A 22989-nucleotide genomic window follows, 5' to 3' on the forward strand; every position below is an offset into this window, starting at 1 on the left:
TGCTAGTGCCCACAGTGGGCTGGGTCTTCTCATGTCAGTTAGCAATCAAGACAATCCCTCACAGACGCACCCACAGGCCAGTCTAGGGAATTCCACATTAAAATCCTCTTTCCAGATGCTTCTAGGTTGTTTCTAGTTGACAGTTAAAACTGGCCAGCACATCGATACATCTACACAGTGCCTGACGTATGGTAGAAACTAAATCATTATTTATGTATTGAATGAGTAAGTGATAATATTTCATCCTTACCCACCTCTGTATGGGCGGTCAGTATTATTACTACCATTTTGGAGAGACTGACTTTCTGAGAGAACCAACTGAAATTGCCCCCAAAGCAGACTTGGCATGGGGCTGACAGGGTCAGCTGGCTTTTGGAACTCACTAGAGAAATCAAAACGCATAAGTCTGGGCTTTTAAGGGTCTAAGATTAAGAAATTTTCTTTGTGGTGTATTTGTGGGGGGGTGTAGGTGTGTGACTATTTCATTCTTATTGTTACGTTCCCTGTCATATCCACCCCACGTTGTCCCAGCTTCTCTGTCCCCCAGAACACATAAGATCCTTTCCTCCAGGACGGATCTGGCTCTATCTGGAGGTCATCCACCCCCTGGCTTTTGAGTATGATCTAAGCCAGTGGTTCTCAACCTGTGGGTCATGACCCTTTCGCAGGGGTCACCGTATGTCAGATATCCTGCATATCAGCTATTTACATTAGGATTCCTAACAGTAATAAAATTACAGTTGTGAAGTCGCAACAAATATAATTTTATGGCTGGGGGGGGTGGTCACCACAACCTGAGGAGCTGTATTAAAGGATCGCAGCAGTAGGGAGGCTGAGAACCACTGATCTAAGCACATCAACCTCGCCTGAGTCCCTGTTCACACCCCGCACCCCTCCACCCACCCAGGGGTAGTTACAAGCCCCATTCTCTTCCAAAGCAATTAGTGCAAGGAGGCCAGCCGACTCGGTGCTAATGCTGTTTCATTAAGTGGGAGCAATCCTAATGATAATAAAATGGCACATTTAACATTCAAACATTGAACGGGGTTTCTAAGCGAGTGTGTCTCTCGCTTTCTTTCTGGTATAACAGTTCTGTCTTCATAAGGACCTGACAATACACCTTAATGAGAGAGTGGGGAGCGAGGCATCTTTACAGAGCCAGAGAGAAGATGAAGATGAGACACAGCAGCAGGCGAGAAGGACACAGTGCATCGGTGGGTTGGAGGCTCCGTGGATTCCTGGGTGGGTAACAGACTCTGTGGTACTAATTTAGATAATTGGAGCTGATAAGAAATAGAGTTATACAGAAAAATAAAGGCCTCCACAGACATTATGCAAGGCAGTTTTTTGTTTGCTTTTTTTTTTTCAGCGATTTTTTTTTTCCCTGGCAAATATTTATTAGAGGTAAGACTTCATCATCAGAGTTGGTGATGGTACTGGCTCATTTTGGCAAAAAAAAAAAGAAAAAAGAAAAAAAGAAAGAAAGGCACTAGCAATTTATCAAATATCATCGTTTTTGTTTTTGTTTTTTTCCCAGACAGGGTTTCTCTGTGTAGCCTTGGCTGTCCTGGACTCGCTTTGTAGACCAGGCTGGCCTCGAACTCATAGCGATCCACCTGCCTCTGCCTCCCAAGTGCTGGGATTAAAGGCGTGCACCACCACCACCCTGCTAAGATCATCTTTTTTTTTTTTTTTACATTCCCTTGGGCGAATTTAGTCAAAGCAATCTCAGATTCATCCAATGTCCTAGCAAAGGGAAATTTAAGGAGTCTACTGAGCCATCTCCATCCCCTCCCCCACTGAGACATCGGTCTTAAATCTCTTTGTTGCTATGTGATAGTGAATCTCTGCCTGATTTTCTGGGGATGAGAAAAGAGATGGGCTTGGGAGGCTGATTGGAGAAAGAGGGGCAATCATTTGCCGTTGACTGGAGATTCCACAGAAGCAGGAGGAAAAGAAACAAGTCAAGGCCGGCCGCTTCCTTCTCCTGGAAGCCTTCCCCAGGGCAGTGTCAGCTGGGGTCAAAGGTGGGCTTTGCTCGTTGAGGAGAACCGGCTTATTCGAAACGGTGTCAAGTCATAGGACGGCGGGAACTTCATGCTCAGCTCACAGAGGAGTTTCCCCACAACAGGGGCCAGCTTAAAACCGTGTCCTGGGAAGAGACCAACGTGTCACGTTACCTTCAAGCACAGAAGTCCCCTCCTTACCCAGACAGGGCTACCTCTCCTCTTGGTCTCATGTCAAAGCCAGAATTTGCCTCGGCCATAAGTACCCCCTCGATGACGGCCAACCCTCCCTCCACACCCCGGGGTCCAGGCTTCAGGGTAAACTCTCGGTACGCCCCTTTGTCTGGTGGCTTGCAGGCCACCTCCCCTCCCCCACCCTCAAGCTGCTCACCAGAGAATCCAGCACCGATGACAATGTTGTCATACTTTGGGTGACAATCAAGAATGAAGTGCTCATCCGGAGTGTTCTAGATAGAAAGAAAGAAAGTCGCATCTGTGTCCTCTGAAGACAGATAGGAACTACGGGTTCTGGAAGGAAGGGGCAGGCCTGGGACGAGTTCTAGAAAGAACTGGGTAGGGCTGAGGTCTGCTCTGCGCTTGCCCAGTCCCCTCTAGACACACTATTCTCACTGAGTAGCTGTCATTCTGCTGTGCCAGGGACACAGTAGGTAGCCATCTTTGCGCGCTAACTTTAGCCAAGATGCCTCAGGCCCGGTGGCATCTGTCTCTTCTCTTTGTCCCCAAGGCCTGCTCAACTGGGAGCATCTTGCCAAGAACTGTTTTAGAGCTCTTCTGGGAAATACAGGGAGAAAGACTGCCAGGCAAAAAGGCTCGCCGCCCGATAAAAAGGAATATGAATAATCTTTAACAGGCCCCTCGCTTATGGAGGTGAACCAATCCGTAGGGATTAGCTGGCTAGTTGCAAGTCACACAGGGGTCAGAGGTCAGATGGAGTCAGGCCCGGCCACCCATGGGGTCGGTCTATTTCCTCCCTTGTTTTGTGGCCTTGGATCGGCCTGCTCACCGTGTACATGCAGCGTTCTATGATGTCTGGCTCGGGCCGCAGGCCTGGTAAATGATCTCTGACAAAGTGGCATAGAATCTGAACGTCTTGGACTTCTGAGAAGGCAGTGGGGCAGTCCCGCTCTTCTGGGTCCACGTTGTCACCATGGTGATAGCAGATCTAACCCCGCCCCCCCCATGGAAGAGCATGGGCTGTAAAGCTGGCCTTGAGCACATCAGCCAGTGGGGGTGGGGGTGGGGCGGAGGGGGCCGGGGGAAGGGTGGGCGGTTGGACACAGGATGCCTCCACCCATCAGCCCAATCCGGATCCTGGGCACGCGCTATCTTTGGCACCTGAAGTTGCCCAGGGCTCATCTGCAGCCCCATTCTGTGTTTAAGAGCTTCTGCCACACATGGGCAGCAGGGAAGCAGATTCCAGGCGGGTCCTACAGAAGAACTGCATGGACCCTTAGCAGTACAGCAGCCTTCTTATAGCCTCTTTTGCTTACCTTCATCAGGCCTGGGTACTCGGATGCTGGCAGCCCGTAGATGTGGTGGGGGGCCGCATCCAGACTCAGGATGCACGGGAAAGCCTGTGATGCGCTATAGCTCCCAGGGACCTTCTCTCGCCAGTAACACACATTGATCCTAAGAGTCTTGATGCAGAAGGAAGGTAGCAGATAAAGTGGGAAGCCAGGGGGCTCTCTAGACAAGGACAGCGGGTTCTGGTAGGGTCCTGTGGCCCTTTCACATCCAACCTGCTTAACCTAGTTCTTGTATCTTGAACTTATAGTATACATTATGTTGCACAAAGGTCCCCAGACCTTAGTTTTCTGTCATAGTAGCACCCAGCCCAACTTAACTATCTTTTCAGGAGTCGATACACTTCTTATTCATGCAGTGCCTACTCTAAGCCTGGCTATCTTCTGGAGGCTCTGGTGTATACCAGCCAATAATTCAATTCACCAATAGACTTTTGAGAAGGGCCTTTATTTCCCATATTGGTAAAACTGACGCTTTAATGAGGCGAACTGATTTGCCCAATGTTGACCCCTAGAGAGTGACAGATCTAAGGCTCACAGTCAAGTCTGGCTGGCTCTACCACTTTTTTTTTTCTTTCTTTCTTTTTTCAATTTTATTTTATGTGCACTGGTGTGAGGGTGTCAGATCCCTTGGAACTGGAGTTACAGACAGAGTTGGTGAGCTGCCATGTGGTTGCTGGGAATTGAACCTGGGTCCTTTGGAAGAGCAGACAGTGCTCTTAACCATGGGAGCCATCTCTCCAGCCCACCGTTTCTTTCCTTAACTACTGACTCTCAGGCCTCCCGCTTTCCCTACCTGGAGAGGCAACTCAATTCCCAGGGGGTGGAGAATCCGGTTGGTCCAGGGACCAGCAGTGATGACCAAGCTGTTGGCTTGGTAGCTCTTCGAGGTGGTTTTTACAGTGACAGGTAGGCCAGGTCTTATCTCCACTACTTTCTCTCCATCGCACACCGTGCCTCCTAGCTGACAGATTACATGCTGAAAGGGCAGGGCCGAGAAAGACCAATTAGCTGTATATATGGTTCACCCTGGGAGACCAAGGGCCCCTCCCTTAGGGCAGACAAGAGTACAGAATCTAATTCTTCTCTTCCAGGCTGATAAAGAGGCCAGCAGGTGTGCTAAAAAGAAATGGACAAACAAAACAAAACAACAACAACATGGGACCAAAGTGAACAATGCAAAGACTTCCATACCAACATGGTCCCAGGGCTGCCTGACTAGAGGCCCGGATGCCAAGAGAAGGTGTTGCGTTGCCCCGGGGCTGCACAGCCTCACCTGGAGGGCTCTGAGGGCCTTGTCCGCGTAGAGAACACCTCCAGTCTTGTCCAAAAGCCCCACTTCTCCCATGGTGAACCGGATGTTTGGAAAACGTTGCTTTAAATCCACCGGTGAAAGATACTTGTGGTCAATCCCCTGTCTCAACAAAGTGGCCTGGATCATCTTGAATCCTGGATTTTCCTTCATTCCCAGCAACAAGAGCTCAGTTTGCCTGTTTCGAAAGAAAAGGCCAGATGGGTGCAGAGATTTTTTTTATGGCCCTGGCCACCTATTCTTATTTCTTAGTCAGGGGCCCATGTCTGTAGCAGTTGCAGCTTGGTCTAACGGTCGGAGCACAGGTAAAGTCATGTAGACTTCACCTAGGAGCCCTGGCAATTCTCCAGTTGGCTTCCAGACCATTCCCAAGTCCTTCCTTGGCACTCACTGTTGCTTGTCCCTCCATCCTGCTCTTGACGACAGAGATCCTAAGTCGCTGTGACCTTTACTACACCTTGGAAATGCCAAATGGAAATAGCAGGTTTCCCCTCCGATGTGGTGTCTTACGCTTCCGCTTGGTCCTTCTTTGTGGAGTGAGTGCTCTGTGATATTTTACCTCCCCTTTCCTTTTCCGTTTCCTTTTTTTCTCTCTCTCCTTTTAAAATTGTGTGTGTGTGTGTGTGTGTGTGTGTGTGTGTGTGTGTGTGTGTGTGTGTGTACATGAGTATAAAGGCCCATAGAGCTAGAGGTGTTAGAGATCCCCAGGATCTGGGACTACAGGCAGCTGTGAACCACCTGACGTGGTTGCTGAGAATGGACCTCAGGTCCTCCGGAAGAGCAGTATGCATTCTTTTTTGTTTGTTTGTTTTTATTTTGTTTTGTTTTTGTTTGTTTTTTGAGACAGGGTTTCTCTGTGTAGCCTTGGCTGTCTTAGACTCGATTTGTAGACCAGGCTAGCCTCGAACTCACAGCGATCCGCCTGCCTCTGCCTCCCGAGTGCTGGGATTAAAGGTGTGCGCCACCGTGCCTGGCTGCAGTGTGCGTTCTTAAGGTCTCAGGAGTCTCTCCAGGCCTCACCCCTGTCTCCTTTCGTCCCTCTTTGTGCATCTGTCTGCCTCATTGCTTCGTCTCTGTGGCTGCTTATTTCATGGAAAAGGAGGTCGGGTTCTGCTTCTAATCTGGCTGTCACCTTGGTGTGACCCTGACTGGTGACTCACTACTCCAAGGCCCAACTTTCTCCTCTGAAACTCAGGACATTGGTTCCCTAGAAGGGTGCTCCCTTCAGGCCAGTGGACATCCTCACGATGTCTGGGGTTGCCACACACATTAAGTGGGCAGGGGGCAGGCATGCCAAGCCTGCAGCCCTCCAGAAGGTCACCCCAGGGCCTGTGGCACTTTCACACAAAAGCATAAACACTGATTGGTGCACAGAACTCCAGCAATAAACTCAGGGAGTCTGTGTTTTTGAATCTCCCTTGGCTTCTTCCGTCTTTACCCCTCAAGGCAGAGAGCAGTTTTTCTTTGATGCTTCCTGTTTCTCTGCTGTAACAGACTAGAATTCCCTTTTTTTCGGGGGCGGGGGGAGCTATGTAAACAATGGAAAGATGCCCCCTGGCCCTTGGGACTGTTCCTATGTCCCCTCTTGGCTTCTGCAGCCCCACCGCCCAGCAGCAGCTTGGCGCATCCCCTGGGTACTGCATATAAAGCTCGTAATAGCCTATAATGGAGTCTCATGGATATTACATGCTTCCAAATCCCACATTATCTGGTTGTGGGGATTAAAGAGAAGACTGGGAGGGGGTAGGGATGCAGTGGGCCTGGGGGCTGGTGTCAGTACACAGAGCTGCGCAGCATGCCCAATCCATTCGCCATGGCCCCCGCCTACCCAGCATTCATGGTGAGATAGCGGAGCCAGCTCTGCCTCTTCAAAACTCAGCTTAGGCTTAGATGAGACAGAATCCCCAGCCAGGAGTCGGTCGCCTTTCTGTAGCCTCCCAAGACTTCAGATTAGTTCTAAAGTCATAAAAACTTGCCTAGTCAACTTCTTGGTCATCGGGATAATTAAGAAGACACCCCAAAATCTTAGAAGAGAACACTCACCCAGCACAAGTCCCTGGGTACCATCTCCAAATAGAAAAGAAAAGGTACCCAGTGTTTCCTAGTTGATTTAAGATGCTGAGGTTGGAACCCAGCATTTTCCTACACACTAGGCAAATACCTCACTAGGCACGCCACACCCTCAGTCTCAGATGTGGTTTTTGTTTGTTTGTTTCTTTTGTTTTGTTTTGCTTGAGAAAGGGACTTACTATGTACCCTAGATGGCCACCCAAAAGTTGGATTGCGGGGATGTACCAGTACAACTCCTCCGGGGTTCTTGAACCTTTTAACCTGAGGCTCCAGGTAGAACAGCGGCAAGAGAGCTATAGCTTACAGCTCACCCAGGCAGATACGATGTCAGCTCCCTGGTCCAGAGATCCCACAGAGTGTCTCTTAGGCACTCCAGCCCCGCTTTCTTTCTCCTACCTAGCCTTCCTTCCTACCTTCCTTCCTTTCCTTGAGGCAGAACACTCCATTTACAGAGACATATTGTGTGGGGAAAATGAACAGACAACGGGCAAATCTGTCGGATTATGAAATGCTGAGTGATGTTCTAATTCCCCAGTCATCCTGTGGTGGATGAAGCCGGAGCTCCCCAACCCTAGGAGTAATCAGTGAGCTGATTCTGCGGTGAATGTAATTGTACCGATTGTAATCATTTCGCTCCAGCTCCCTGCCCCTGTAGCATTTCTTTCTTAGCCCAGATATTGATCTAACAGTGGGAACTTTTCCATCTGAAGCTGCGATGCCGGACCCTCCCCAAGTCGGAAGATATGTTTGGGAAATTCTCATTTTCCGTGGATCACAGCTGAGCTATTTGGCCTGAGGGAAACCGTGCGCCGTTGGAGAAATGTCTTGGATTGGAGAGAGATTTTTTGACCATTATGAGCAAATCGGAAATAAATGTAAAACACTGCCTGGAAATGCAAAGGCCTGTCATTATAGGAGATAGGTGAGAGGCTCCTATGGGAAATGCTCAGAGAATTGGAAATCAGTCAATCAAAACCAGGATCAGAGACGGGCCTTTCCCCTAATATGAAGACAGATGACTTCCACAGGCGTATTGAAAATCATTTAAGCGCTTATTTTCTTAATGGTTTTTCCTAGATCCCAATAAATAGACTACTCATTCTGTGTCAGTTTCTTAGGCCTGTGCTTAGGGAGCCCTCTCCTCTTTTTTTTTTTCCCCCTCAGACCCTTGAGAAGGAAAAAAAGCTTTTATATAGACAGGGGGGCAGGAAAGACTTCAGAAATGAATATTTAGGGCTAGTCTAGAGAGAAGGGAGTAAAATTCTACCAGAGAACCCTCGCAAGTTCGCATCGCAACTCCCTTCTCCCAGAAGTCCATCACCTGAATAAACTACACCTTCCTGGAAGCCCACTTTACTCCGCCACTGAGAAGAGGCATTGACGACTCCTCTGCAGGGCCTGTTGGTGCCTTTGTGACCCATGGAGCTGGTGATCGATCCCGAATCTCCAGCAGTTAATAATAATAGGGCCAGGGGCCAGTAGGGATGGGGGAGAGAGCAGGGAGGCGCTCGCGGACCCAGATAACGCTGCCTGAATCTTCCGTTTCCTAGCACGGGCTCTGGCGGTTCTTTCTTTTTTTTCCAGTTCAAAGTGCCAGGTGAGCCAGCTCAGAGCGTCACCTTGGGGAAGGGCCCTGGTAATGGCTGCTGTCTTTGTTGGTTTGGGAACAGCTCTCTGCATTTCATCTTCCGCTCAGTGGGCCGAGGTGGAATTGGTTAACAAAGACTGCTCCGGGGTGGGGATGTGGCTGACAAGCCAGACACTTCGCAGGCACAGGAAGCAGCAGCTGCGGAGGGGGCCACCAGGTTCTGCCAGCAGCTGTACTGCCTACGGCTGTGATCTTGTCTGATATTGTCAGCGAAGCAGGGGCCGCCCGGGTCAGGAGATGGAGAGTAGAGCTCAAAGAGAGAAGGCGGGGCGGGAAGGAGATACCAGCATCCCGGCCGTCCACATCACAAAAGACTCAGGCCTTATGATCCGACACATGCCATTGTCTGTTCCCAGAATATATGCAAATATCCCGAGCCCACCGTGTTTCGTATGCGCTGTCACAGGAAACAACAGAAGAACTCGGCAACCTCCTCCACTACCAGCTCGGAAAGGCTTTTTTTTTTTTTTAATTATCATCAGATGACATTAAATAAACTCATTTCTATCAGTTATCTTATGGTATTATGCGGTGTGTCTAGAAGGATCCAGAGAGAAGGCAAGAGCGACAAAGATGATGAAATAATTTAGAAAAATCGAAATTAAGAGCGAAGCTAAGGCAATTGGGATGGCATTCAGCCCAAAGGTGCGGAACTCTATTCAGATTCCATTCAGAGAATAGGTGTATCCGTACCACACACAGCCTGCTCAGCAAAAGGAAGGAAAATAAATCCTGGTACACGTGAGTGGATGAGGGCAGCCATAAGAAAGGACTCGCTAATGACGGAATAATAGCAGCACCAATAATGCTTAGCCCTCTGTAGTGCTGGGAAGGCTTTAAGGCACATTCACACTGCTCTTGTCTTTCTTACTTGGAGCTGTGAGGCATCTGAATACCCATTTCATACCGGCCATGGTGTGATGCCCAGAGTCGCGTTGCAACCTGGGATTACTCAGGCCTGAAGCTGTTTGGAGGTGGGGCATGAGCGACGTGGCCAGTTTGGACCAGATTTAGCTTCTTGTCTATTTAATCCACAAGTAAAGATGCTTTCTTTCTTTCTTTCTTTATATCTGGTGGTTGCTTTTTGGTTTTTTTTTGGTTTTGTTTTGTTTGGTTTTGTTCTGAGACAGGGTCTCTCTTTGTAGCCTTGGCTGTCCTGGGCTCACTTTTGTAGACCAGGCTGGCCTCGAACTCACAGCGATCCGCCTGCCTCTGCCTCCCAAGTGCTGGGATTAAAGGCGTGCACCACCACCGCCACCACCGCCCGGCTCTAGCAGTTGCTTTTTAGAAGTCTAAAGCAAAGACCATCGCAAGACACACACACACACACACACACACACACACACACACACACACACACACACGATGAGCAGGCTACCTGGTGAGCCTGGGGCCAGCTACAGAAAAAAACCTCCTGGTCTCTAAAAGGAGAGGCTGGCGCAGTGGCTAAGAGCACTGGCTGCCCTGGCTGAAGGCCCAGGTTTGGTTCTCAGCATTCATATGATCACTAACAACGTCTATAACCCCAGTTCCTGCTCCGGATTCCATGGACACCAGGTAAACAAATGTACACATACGTATATGCAGACAAAACACTCATACATATAAAAAAAATTTCAAAATAGGATGGGGGCGATGGCTCAGCTCTACGAGTGCTTGTTCTTGCAGAAAATCTGGGTTCGGTTCCCAGGACCCACACGGTCGGTGGCTCACAGCTATCTGTAAACCTATTTCCAAGGGTCAGATTCCTTCTTCTGGTACCTCCAAGGGCAGCAGGCATTTATGAGAAGCATATACATACATGCAGGCAAAGCACTCAAGCACATAAAAAACTTTAAAAAAAAAAAAGACTTAAAATAAACCTTAAAAAAAAAATCCCACAAGGAAATAACATGAAATTCAAATTTCAGTGTCTTGAAATAAAGTTGTTTTTTTTTTTTTAGAAATAAAGTTTTATTGGAACACATCCAGGTTCATTTATTTGCATCTTTGGCTGCTTTCACACTACAATGGCAGACTCAGCTATCTGCAAGAGAGACCATATGGCCAGGGAAACCTAACAGACTTCCTGTGTGGTTTACAGAAGAGGTTTGCTGACCCCTGTTCAAACCAAGACTGTAGTGATTCAGTGATTTACAGGAATGCACTATGACCACTATGCAGCTGATGGTGGCACATGCCCGCAGTCCCCACAACCCAAAGACGGAGGCTGGGTGGGATCCAGGACCTTGAGGCCAGCCTGGATAACACAAAGAGACCCTGTCTTAAAAACAAGCCAAGGGCTGGGGAGATGGGTCGGAGGTTAAGAACACTGACTGTTCCTCCAGAAGCCCTGAGTTCAATTCCCAGCAACCACAGGGTGGCTCACAACCATCTATGATGGGATCAGATGCCCTCTTCTGGCCTGTAAGTGTGTGTACAGGCAGAGCACTGTACACAAAATAATAAGTAAAGAAATCTTAAAAAAAAAAAAAAAACAAGCCAAAGAAGAGGAGGAGGAGGAGGAGGAGGAAGGAGAGAGCAGACTCTAACCCTCAGTAGCTTCCCTTTTCACTTTTAGAAAATTGTGGAATGAACTAAGTGAGCTGTACAAGCTGAGTGAGCTGCCCTTCCTGACACGCTTGGGACCACACATGTTTTCTTTCTCATCTCTTTGGATTTTGATGCACAGATGCAGGATTCCCAATTCCGGTCCTCAAGTTTGTGCAACAAGCGCTTTTAACCCCTGTCCCATCCCGGGATGGCAGGAATCTGTCAGCACCATGCCCGGTATCATGGGGACACTGGGGATGAAACCCAGGCCCTCATGCAAGCCAGGCCAACACTCTACTAGCTGAGCTACACCTCCAGGCTTTATTGTCTGCCTCTCTCCTCTGTAGCCCAACAGACCCAGGAAAGGGGGAAGAGACCTCCATGATTAGAGGGTCGGAGGCACTGTGCCGGGTATTTTCCAGGATTTTAGTTAACCTTTATGAAGTTCAGTCTTTATGAGGTACAGAGACCCTCACCACATAGCTGGTAGGCGTTGAGGTGGGAAGTCAAACCCAAACTGTGTGACTCCAGATAAGTCCGGTGCGGTTGCTGGACAGACTTAGTGCCCTTCCGGCCTCAGGCTCCTCCTACCTCCAAAAGCTCAGTAGCATTCCTAGCCAGCTGCGAGGGAAGGGTCCCTTTGCCAGGCCCCGCCTCAGAAAGACACTCTCCTTTATTTGGGTGCTGGGTATATTAGCTGTCTCTGAATAAATCCTTAATTAGCGGCCCTAGCTGTATTTGCATAATGGATTTCACTTTGTTCTTTAAGTTAATGGTGTTTTCGTAACAGAACAGTAACCTCTTGGTTCGAAGCCATTAAAATAACTGCCACCCTGTAGGGTAGAGCCAGGGTTATGTAAAGGAAGTGAAGTGAAGAGTTCAGAGGAGTAAAAGGGGAGGCAGGGGCGGTTTCTGGTTCCTTCTCTAGGAGAGTCTGGAGGGTCAGGGACAACAGAGGAGGGACAGAGGCTGGATCAGTTAGGTCTGGAGAGAAGGGCAGGGCAACAGGGAGCTGCTGCTGTGGGGTCAGTTCATGGCAAGCAGTCTGGCCTGTGAAACGCCCTCATTTTGTTCCCAGAGGCTAGGGTATTAATAAAATGCATTTGTGGGGTTGTTATTGGTGGGGGGGCGGGCAGCACAAAAGGATCGAATACTAGGGGGCAGGAGAGATGGCTCAGTGGCTAAGAGTACTTCTCTCTCTCTCTCTCTCTCTCTCTCTCTCTCTCTCTCTCTCTCTCTCTCTCTCTCTCTCTCTCTCTCTCTCTCTCTCTCTCTCTCTCTCTCTCTCTTTGAGACAGGGTTTCTCTGTGTAGCTTTGGCTGTCCTGGACTCACTTTGTAGACCAGGCTGGCCTCGAACTCACAGTGATCCGCCTGCCTCTGCCTCCCAAGTGCTGGGATTAGAGGCGTGCGCCACCACCACCACCCGGCTACTTGTTGCTCTTGTAGAGGATTTCGGTTCAATTCCCAACACCCACACGGCAGCTCACAACCGTCTGTAACCCCAAGTCCAAGGTGATACTCTTTTGACTTCTCTGGGCACCAGGCACCGGGCATGCATGTAGCTGCACATACATATATGTAGACAAAGCGTTCATACACATAAATTATACAAGCCAGGTCATGGTGGCGCACGCCTTTAGAGCCAACAGTTGGGAGGCAGAGGCAGGCAGGTCTATGTGAGCTCAAGGCCAGCCTGGTCTACACAGCGAGTCCAGGACAGCCAGGGCTACATGGAGGAACCGTGTCTCAAACAAGCAAGCAAGCAAGCAAGCAAGCAAACAAACGTGTTTTTAAAAGTTAGAACACAAGTTAAGAATATAGAGCTGCGTATTCCATTTCGACCCAGGCCCTCTAAGATGGTTCCAGAAGGCTCCGTGCAGGCCTGGACTGCTCTAGATGTCTGCTCACAGTGCTTCTCTTAATTTTTCACAACACAACCTACACTAGCCTTGGACGCAGGGTTTCACCCAGGCCTGGAACTCAGAGGTGGCAGGAGCCAGCTGGGAGACAGTGACAGCGAGCAGAAGTCTTCCACAGGCCTGATGCCTCCCTCCTAGGCTGGTGTCCACACCTGACAGAGCCCCTGGAGGGCTGGATCCCCTCCATCCATCCAAGGCCTCCCTCCATCCCTCGCCCACCTGTGCAGCTGAGTCCCAGCCTCGCGCTCCAGCAGGGCCCATGTCTGGTAGCATTCCTCCATCATCCTTGTATAGAAGTCCTCTGGATAGGCCTTCCTGATTATGCGGCTCTGTCCGTGTGAGCTTCCTCGGGAATGCGGAAGGAAGAACTAGAAACAAACAGGGGACAAGAAAGACACCAGAAGCCACTGCCCTTTTGTTCAACTCTCTCTGTGCTCTTTAGGTGCCATCTTTCCCTGCAAATGTTTCCTTTTTTTTTTTTTTTTTTTTTTTCTGGTCTTGGGTAGGGATTGAACCTCTGTCCTTGTACACACTAGGCAAGTGAGTGCTCTGCAGCTGAGCTATAGGCCTAGACTACTACTACTTTTCCTTCTTCTTCTTCTTCTTCTTCTTCTTCTTCTTCTTCTTCTTCTTCTTCTTCTTCTTCTTCTTCTCTTGCTTTCTTTCTTTTATCAAGACAGGGTTTCTCTGGGTAACCTTGGCTGTCCTGGACTCACTTGGTAGACCAGGCTGTCCTCGAACTCACAGACATCTGCCTGCCTCTGCCTCCACGCCCAGCTTAAACGTCTTTTTATTTTCTATTTTGAGACAAGGTCTTGTTATGTAGCACAGGCAGGCCTTAAACTTGCAATCCTCCTGCATCAGCCTCCTGAGAAACTGGGATTTTAGGCCCTCATCACCAGGTCTAGGGATTTTTAAATATTTCCATACAGTTTTTCCAGTGCCTCCTTGCAGGCCACTGACTGCTGAGGTGGTCGGGCTAGCAGCTCCTCAGAAGCACTGACAAGTTTTTCCTTTTGTAAATAACCCTTGCAGGCACCCATCCCTTTGTAAGTATATCTTTCTCATTCCACTGAACTTGAACCCCACTCAGACAACTGGAAGGGCAGAATTGAATAGAACCTTCTAGATAATGCAAATCTAGTCCCTTGGTTTTATGGATCAGGAAAGAATGCCATCTCTTTGTGCCTTCAGGGAACAATCTTGAGATTAGGGCCGGGGTGAAAAAATGGAGGTTTTCCTAAGGGATGTAACTGAAATCCTGGGGAATTCGAGCAAACAGATAGAGAAATTGAAGGCCATTTCTAACTATTCCAGGAAGAGTAAATGGTAACCAACTTGAGAGCCGCAGGCAGAATGGAAAGGGAGAACGAAGCCACTGAGGTAGAAAACCCCACGTGATGGACCCTGTAGGCCCCCCCATCGTCCCTCCCCTCCCCCACCCCACCCCAACCCCCCTGCGCCTGAGGGGCCCTGCAGGTTCCCAACACCACCGCTCCTTTGCAGTAGTCACGTGACCACTTTTTCTTTAAGGAAAGGGAGCCCTGTGCATCAAGCGAGGAGGCTGGCAAAGGTGGCAGAATCAACCGGAGCGCCCGCTAGGCTCTAGACGGAGAGGCTGGGGAAAATGCAGGGAAGAGCCCTGCCTCCGAAACTGGTCCACCAGCCTTTGCCTCTAGGCGAAACTGCCTTTATTTAAGGTTACCTAGAGCAGAACTGATTCTCTTTCTGAGCTGGATCAACTGTTTGGGCACAGAAAAGACAGGGTAGCAACAACGCAGAGAGGTGGGGCCACTTCTTGATCCCAGGCAAGAGCTGAGAGGCAGTGAAAAGAATATACCAAGAAACCCCGCATGAACTTGTTGTTTTGTTGTAATTGTCAAAATCCACGTGAAACAGCTACAAAGCTATGAAGTGCACAGAATTCCTGATGTCTGGCCGTTTGCCTTTACCAGTGGCCTGCAAGTTCTGGGAAACCCTCCCTAGGAGAGGAAGGGACAGCCTTACACAGCAGAAGGGACAGTGTACCTGCTCCAGCAGCAGGACCCTCTTCGAGTGTTTGGCCAGGTGGTATGCAGTGAAGCAGCCCTGAACGCCTGCTCCAATCACAATAGCGTCCCAGAGACCTTTCTGAGCAGCCATGATGACACAAAGCCCACGCAGCAGACAAAGGCACCTCTAGGCTAGAGGAGGAAGAAAGCAAAGTCCAGCCTGGACAGAATTCCCACAATGCCCTGGGGCCCATGCCCTTGTCCTTTTTTTTTTTCCCCCTCCCGAAAAGCCTGGCACAGGGCTCAGCCTCCGCCTCCCCTGCAGAGCAGAACTGGGTGGACTGATTTGTGAGGTTTTAGCCCAGCTCAGCTGCCAGCGTCACCCTTGCATCTCTCTGGTTTGCTATTCTTGGCTCAATTATTGTCATGCAAATGGGCTCCTTCCTATGCCACCTTCCTGTCTCATTATGATCTTTGTCTCAGGACTTCGGCCGTGGAATTTCAATGCCTCCTAGACCAAGCTGGGCACCGGGAATGCTGCCTCCCCCTGCTGGCTTTCCTCTCTGTAGTTTGATTTCCTCTAGAGAGCTACAGGGCTAGCTAAGAACTTGGCAGGATGCCCAGGGTTTGGCCCTCCTCCGTGGTGTGTGGTGAGGTCAAGGGGCAGGATGCAGGGGCCAATTGGGAGGGCAGTTTTGTGATTATGAAATCATTCTCGGTGTGTTTTGCTTTCATGTTGAAAAGGGAGAATAAATGACCCTGGGCCGGATGGGGTTGGGGAGACGGAGAAGGAAAGTGACAGGCAGCACCTTGTCCTCAGGCACACAGGGAGCCAGGTGCCAGTCCAGAACACGTGGGGGCCATGGATAGAAAAACCTTCTATGCCAGGCAGCAGGCTCAATGGGTATTGTCACAGGCACTGGGGACAGAGCCAGGGTTGGCAGGCCCTGATTCTTATACAATTTGGGGGTCCATTTTAAGCTAAAAGGAAAAGGGGACTGAAGGCATAGCTCAGTGGTAGAGTTTTGTGTTGGACATGCTTGAGGTGCTGGGGTCAATCCCCAGAACTAAAAATAAAAGAGAGGAAAAAAAAAAAAGAAAGAAATTAGTCATGCAAAATTAGACGGCAGGACTTAGAAAAGACCGCTCAATTAGGGAGCCCCATGGTTGGAGTTTTATTAGCTTCCTGGTAAATCTGCCTCTGAATACATTATCTCATTAAATTCTCATTTTTTGTTTGTGTATTTTTATCCTCATTTTTGGCAGATTAAAGATAGCCTCAAGTTCCCCACCAGTCTTCCCATTACACGCTTCCCCAAAAGTGACTGCCACACTCTTTCTGACCTAAGCCTTTGGGCAACATCCTCCTCTTGCCTTGGAGAACTCACTCTTAGATCCTGAACCACCATGTTAGAAGTTCATCCAGAGAGAGAGAGAGAGAGAGAGAGAATGAAAAAAGTCCCCGGATGACTAAGAGAGTCACATGTAAGAGAGGAGCCATCTTGGACCCAGACCAACTAAACACCACTGAGTGACCCAGTCAGTGCCGTGTGACCCGACAATCCTCTAACCAAGCTGTGTTAGTATTCCTCAGCCTTCTGAAGTCAAATAAGATGCTTGTTTTCAGACAGTAACTTTTGGGGAATGGCTGTTTATAGTCATAAAAACACCACCAAAACAGCCAAAGATGGCAGGATCTGCCCAAAGGCCCTTCTCCTCCTCCTCCTCCTCCTCCTCCTCCTTCTTCTTCTCCTCCTCCTCCTCCTCCTCCTCATCCTCTTCCTCCTCCTCCTCCTCCTCCTTCTTCTTCTTCTTCTTCAAGATTTATTTATTATTATGTATACAGTATTCTGCCTGCATGTACACCTGCATGCCAGAAGAGGGCATCAGATCATATTATAGATGGCTGTGAGCCACCATGTGGTTGCTGAGAATTGAACTCAGGACCTCTAGAAGAGCAGTTAGTGCTCATAACCGCTGAGCCATCTCTCCAGCCCCATTCGTGTTCTTCTTTGTTTCTCTTTTGGATACGGGGTCTCGGGCATCGCTTGACTGGACTCCAACCTACTTTGCAGCAGTGGGTGACCTTGAACTGCCGGTTCTTCTGCTTCTGCCTCCTGGGACGAGAGAGCCGCATCATCGCATGGGTTTAATGGGGTGCTGGGAATCAAACCCACGCCTTCCCCTGTGCTAGGCAAGCACTCTGTCAACTCATGCTCATGCTATAGGGACGGTTAATCAGAGTTTGCAGCCATGATTCTGATTTCAATATTTTTGCTGTTTTTCTGGTGGCCATACAGTGAAAAGATGTGGGGGTGCACATGGGACTGCTGAGGCTCCACCTCGGCCCGTCACGGTGGCCGACTGAAGCCCCAGCAACACTTCTAGTCCACAGACAACCCCCCGAGTCGCCTTAGCAATTAGCTGTCTTCTAATAAAATGGAGTCCAAAGAGAAGCTGCCATCTGACAGGATTTCTTTTTCCTTCTGAAAAAAAAAGAAGAAGAAGGAAAAAAAAATAGAGTCTAAAGGTCACCACATTCTGTCCCCTACCTCACAGAGGGCACTGGACAGATCCTTTACAGTAAAATAATAGCATATAGGACCAAGAAAAATATGGTTACCCTGAGTGTAAGGGGGCTTGATAGAAATATATAAGATCAGCACCTGGGTTTCTTGTGATAAGATGTCAGCGGAGACGAACAGCTTGCACGCAAGGAAAAGCAGACAATAAATCCTTGCATGGAAGTGTGCCCAGCCTCACCGGCAGTCAAAGAGAAGGGAATTAAATAACTCTAAGGTACGATTATGTATGTGCCTATTAAATAAACAAAAATAAAAATGATACAGCCTTATTATGTTGTCCGTGTTGCAGGTATCAATTCAGATAGGATGCTGTGGAATGTTTCGGGGCCATGCACAGTAGGATGAAATAGTTCAAACATCCTGACCTAGAAATTCTGCTCGGCGAGCTATTCCCCCGGGGGAGGAGAAGGCATTTGTATGAAGACGTGCATATCTAAACTCTTATAATATTAAAAAAAAAATGGAAACAATCCAACATCAGGGAGTAGCTAAACAAATGCTGACATGTTGATACAATGCAACACTGTGTGGCTATTCCAGACGGCAGGCATTAGGACGCTGCTTTCTAGAAATGCATATACAAAGCTGATACCGAGACGCAGGACACAAATGGCACACACTGATCACACACACTTCTGTGCATGCTGATCAAAGACCTAAGGAGAAATTGGTGAGGTAATCAAGCCTAATGCTCATTAGTTCCTGTATTCTATTAAAAAAAAAGAAAAAAAAAAACGGTGCCTCCATTCACAATTTATAAAAGAAGAAGAAATCCCCAGGGGAAGCAAGCGCTTCACATCTCTCTGGTCAGGACCTGGGAAGTTTTTTCTTTGTTCTAATCTCAGTTCTTCCTGCTAACCGATATTGTTCAGTCCTCCGTGGAAGCCGCAGGGAAAGCCACTCTGTATTCCCCCATTCCCCCCCTTCCCCCCCCCCCCCCCCGTTTAATATAATATCCCTTCAGAGATAAAATGACAATCCCATTTCCCTGTCTCTACTTCACAAGGCTGCCCTGGATTCCTGGACTCAAGCATTCTGCTTCTTGTTAAGAATTTCAAACGGCGGCTGCTCCGAAAGCCGACACTGGCCACGGCCCAACCTTGAAATGAAAAGCAAATCTGCTTCTAAAGGCTTTCCCCTTCTATCAGGATTGCCCGTCCTTGCGAATGTCCTGACAGGGGCAGGCAGAGAGAAGCGATCCCCTCAAATTCCATTTTAACACCCATTCTGGATCGGAGGACCATTAAAGGGCGAGCCAACAACAGCCCTACTACACCTTGCCGCTTGTACGTGTCAGCAGTCGCGGCTCAGAGTCCTGGGGCAGAGATGCCCAGGATGGGAGGCTGCACTCCTCACCCGATGGCTTGATTGACACTTAGCAGACAGGGGCGGAAGAAGAGAGCCAGGGAAGCAGCAAGCTGTACGGCTCAGAAATAATGAGAGGACCCGAACGGAGAGAGAACGTGGAATAAAATAAAGAGAGACCCAGGAGTGGAGGAGAGCCTTCTGCTCTGTTTTCTTCCCTGCCCCACTTTGCCAAGGAGCTGATGCCTGGGGCAAGGAGGTAGGCAGACAGGGATGAGCCCTACCCGGAGGGCAGATGCTGCCGGATGCAGGGGTGCCTGGGGTCCTGAATGCTGAGGAGGGATGTGCAGGGTGTGGGAACACTTTCCATACACATCCCTGATCCCCCCCACCCCCTGTTTCAGATTGACTGCCAGCTTCCTCATTTCTGTTTCCCTTAGGTCAGGTCAACTACCCACCTTTAAAGACATCGCTTTGAATGGCAAATCTGGACAGGTTACTCCTCATTAAAATTTTTCTTCATAGCCGCCCTTCCCTGTTAGGATAAAAATCTGAACTCCTTAGCTTGCTTGGCACACAAGGTGGCTTTGGCTCTGACCTCTGCTGGCTCCCACAGCTCCCGCACAGACCCTTTCCCACTGGGCTCTTGGCACCCTAGCAACACTGAGCGGAGAGACTTCCAAACTCCCAGGCACCCCCCCCCTTGGTACCCCCAAGCAGATGCAGTCTTTCCTATACTGTCTCTCCATCTTGCAGAGACTCCACGATAACAATACGCGTATTGTGCTGTAATTGTTTGCATGTCTGCCTTCCTCCTACGCCTCTTAAAAGGAGGGAGTCTCCTTTCTATTGTCATTTTTCACAGGTAATGCCTACACGTGGGACAACAGTAAAATGTACAAAGAGAACACTGTGGAGTCTCTTTCCCACCCATTCCCAGAGCGCTCAATTCTCCTATCGGATGCTACCCTATTGCTGTTGTCTTTTCAAAGAGATGCTCTGTGAGTATACAAACATGCTTATACAGTAGGGTGTGTGTGTGTGTGTGTGTGTGTGTGTGTGTGTGTGTGTGTGTGCGCGTTCCTATTTAACATCCCAGTGTTTTCATTTCCTTTATCTTGGTGATCTACATCAGTCATAAGTACGCTTCTGTGATGGCTGCATAGTATACGTGGGTGTGAAGGAGGGGTTCGGCACAGAGACAGCACCCATACACGCTTGTGATGGCCGAGATGGTTATAACAGATGTCCTGGATTCCTAGGGCTCTCTGGCTGTTTTGGCCCCGAGTGTTCAGGAAGGGAGAGGTACCTCTCTGAGCTGCCCAGGACAGTCTCTATCATGAGGTGGTAGAGATGGGACACCCAGGGACCCTCCCTGCCTCTTATTTCCTGATGGTTCTCTGATTTTTGCGTTTATTAAGTGGCAGCTATCAGAGTCAACCCCTGCACTCTTAGAATACAATAGTGAAATCGCTAGGCTGATGCCAGGAAACGGAGATAAATGAAAGTCCTGGGAATTGGGGACTGACAGCTCTGCAAAAATATTAAACCATCTTTTCGTCTGACAGAGTTTGGGATACAACTATAAAAGGGTACTTTCAAGCCTGGCGTGGTGGCACACACCCATAATCCAGGCACATGAGAAGCTAAGGCAGAAAGATCAGGAATTCGGAGCCATTCTTGGCTACATAGCAACTGTGAGGCAGCCTGGCCTTCACAAGACCCTGTGTTTTGGTTTGGTTTTGGTTTTTCTTTTCTTTCTTTAAAAAAAAAAAAAGATTTATTTATTTAATGTATACGAGTGCTCTGTCTGCACGTACACCCGTGTGCCAGAAGAGGGCACCAGATCACATTATAGATGGTTGTGAGCCACCATGTGTGGTTTCTGAGAATTGAACTCAGGACCCACCGGAAGAGCAGACAGTGCTCTTAACTACTGAGCCATCTCTCTAGCCCCAGTTTTGGTTTTTCAAGACAGGGTTTCTCTGCGTGGCCTTGGCTGTCCTGGAACTCACCCTGTAAACCAAGCTGGCCTGGAACTCAGAGATCTGTCTGCCTCTGCCTCTTCCTCTGCCTCCTGAACACTGGAATTAAAGGTACGTGCCACCACCACCACCACCAGGTAAGACCTTGGTTTGTTTTTTTTTGTGGGGGGGGGATACAAAATACTCTTCCTAACCATGAAGGCACGTGTCTGTAATGGGAGGTGGAGGCAGGAAGATTGCCACTTCAAGTCCACCCTGAAATTAGAAAGACGTGGTCTCACCAGGTGGTGGTGCACATGCCTTTCATCCCAGCACTTAGGAGCCAAAGGCAGATGGATTTCTGTGAGTTTGAAGCCAGCTTGCCCTCCAGAGTGAGTTCCAGGATAGCCAGGGCTACACAGAGAAACCCTGTCTTAATCACTGAGCTGTCTCTCCAGCCTGGCAATAGAGTTTGAACTAGAGTTTGAACCTAGGGCTTTGTGCTTGGTAGGCAAACGCTGCCACCTCTGAACTGTGCCCTCTGACACCTTTAACTTTTATCTTGAGATGGAGTTCAGGGTAGCCTCAAACTCACTCTGAAAGCCTTGACTCAGATTACAGCCCTTGCTTCCATGCCAGGCTAGAACCTACTGTTAGCCCCTCCGACATATCTAGGCAGTGGGCTTAGATTTCTAGGCTCCCTCACTGTACCAAGGCATCAAAATGAAAGTTCAGATTTGCAAGGTTTGGCACAGGCATTTTGCTTTGTTTTATTGACGCAGGTTCTCTGTGTATTCCTGGCTGTCCTGGAACTCGCTCTGTTGACCAGGCAGGCTGTCCTCAAACTCAGAGATCTACCTGCCTCTGCCTCCCAAGTGCTGGGATTAAAGTTGTGTGCCACCGTGCCCGGCTGAAAATAACTTTTAACGTAAAGGATGTTTCTACCATCTGGTTTCTCTCCCATGTTAGCCTGTTAACGCCCTGCTATGGCATTAACTCTTCAAGGCTTTAAAGATGTCCTGCATAACCGGCATTTCCCATTGCTTACCGGCATAGTTGGCTTAAATATCCCGGCTTCCCGTTGCCAGGCTCCCACACCTGGCTCTAGTCCAGTCACGAAACCCAAAATACACAAACCCTCTGGGACGGCCTTCATTTATCCTGGCCATTAGCCAATCACCTTCCTTCCCAGGTACCAATGGTGGAAAAGGACAACAAAAATGACCACCTCCATCACTGGATAGTGAAGGCGGGGATCTCAACACAGTGGCCACCGGGAGAGGCGGCTTTGTGCGAGGCAGCCAGGCTTTGGCTGGAGGACTCGTATACCTGAGGCCCCTAAAGCACCATCATGAATTGAAATAAGTGCAGGAGAAATTTGCTGAGGAAACCACGTTTAGGAAATCACCGTATTTGTTTAAAAGAAGTCCATGCTGATAAGGTGCAGGGACAGGCTGTGGCCTCAACGTTAACTGTCTTCCTGCATTCTGAAGAATGACCTGCCATCCCAAATGGCACAGAACACCTGAGAATCACAGTCAAGTGCTCACCGTCCTGTTCCCCACCCCACCCGACTCCCTTCCCATGCAGTACCTAGCCTCTCTAAATAAAGTGTTGAGTAAATGTTTAAAGAAAATCAGGTTTTTCTTGGTTCCTGTAACAAGAAGCTAGCGCCAGTAGCTGCCTCTGGGGAGTTGAGCTGGTGGAATCTTGTTATGTATAGGAAAGGCTTAGCAGGAAATGCTGTACAGATCACTGCAGTCCTGATGGGACTCCGGGAGCAGGCTCTGGGCATCATCAGCATCCTGTCCACATCCCACTCTCAAGACACAGCCCCACCCTGGGCTTAGATAGGATCCAAATCTGCAGAAAAGCTAGAGAGCAGGTGAAAGGTCATGAGCAGTGCCTGGAAATTTCAAGCATATAAAGAAAAGGAGGTTGCGGGCCCCATGCTGGGCCTCATCTCACTAGCAGGGTTCTCTGCAGAACCTTAAAAGGAGCCTGCTGGGTTCTCAGTGGCGTGGTGAGTTGTAACCAGCTGCTGCCAGCTTCCTGCCTCATAGTGGTTGGCAGCCCCTCTCCCTACTCCCCCCACCCCCAGCCTCCCACCT

At 49.1% G+C, this 22989-nt stretch overlaps 1 protein-coding gene and 1 long non-coding RNA gene across 2 annotated transcripts; one reads left to right on the forward strand and one right to left on the reverse strand.

Moving 5' to 3' along the window:
- Positions 1-964: 964 nt before the first annotated feature.
- Positions 965-15240, reverse strand: PIPOX (pipecolic acid and sarcosine oxidase). Its single transcript, XM_084749204.1, has 8 exons — positions 15062-15240; positions 13253-13401; positions 4827-5040; positions 4347-4529; positions 3518-3664; positions 3031-3189; positions 2398-2473; positions 965-2152 (listed from the first exon to the last, which is right to left on the reverse strand). The coding sequence occupies exons 1-8, from the start codon at positions 15173-15175 to the stop codon at positions 2022-2024; spliced, it is 1173 nt and encodes a 390-aa protein (XP_084605330.1). The 5' UTR covers positions 15176-15240; the 3' UTR covers positions 965-2021.
- Positions 15241-18587: 3347 nt separating this feature from the next.
- LOC311578727 lies at positions 18588-22473 on the forward strand. The gene is made up of 3 exons (XR_014772947.1): positions 18588-19173; positions 19780-19915; positions 22071-22473. It is a non-coding gene; the product is annotated as an uncharacterized lncRNA (long non-coding RNA).
- The last annotated feature ends 516 nt before the right edge of the window (positions 22474-22989 follow it).

This window comes from Acomys minous (genome assembly GCF_964271855.1).
Source record: "Acomys minous genome assembly, chromosome: 12".
Lineage (NCBI taxonomy): Eukaryota > Metazoa > Chordata > Mammalia > Rodentia > Muridae > Acomys > Acomys minous.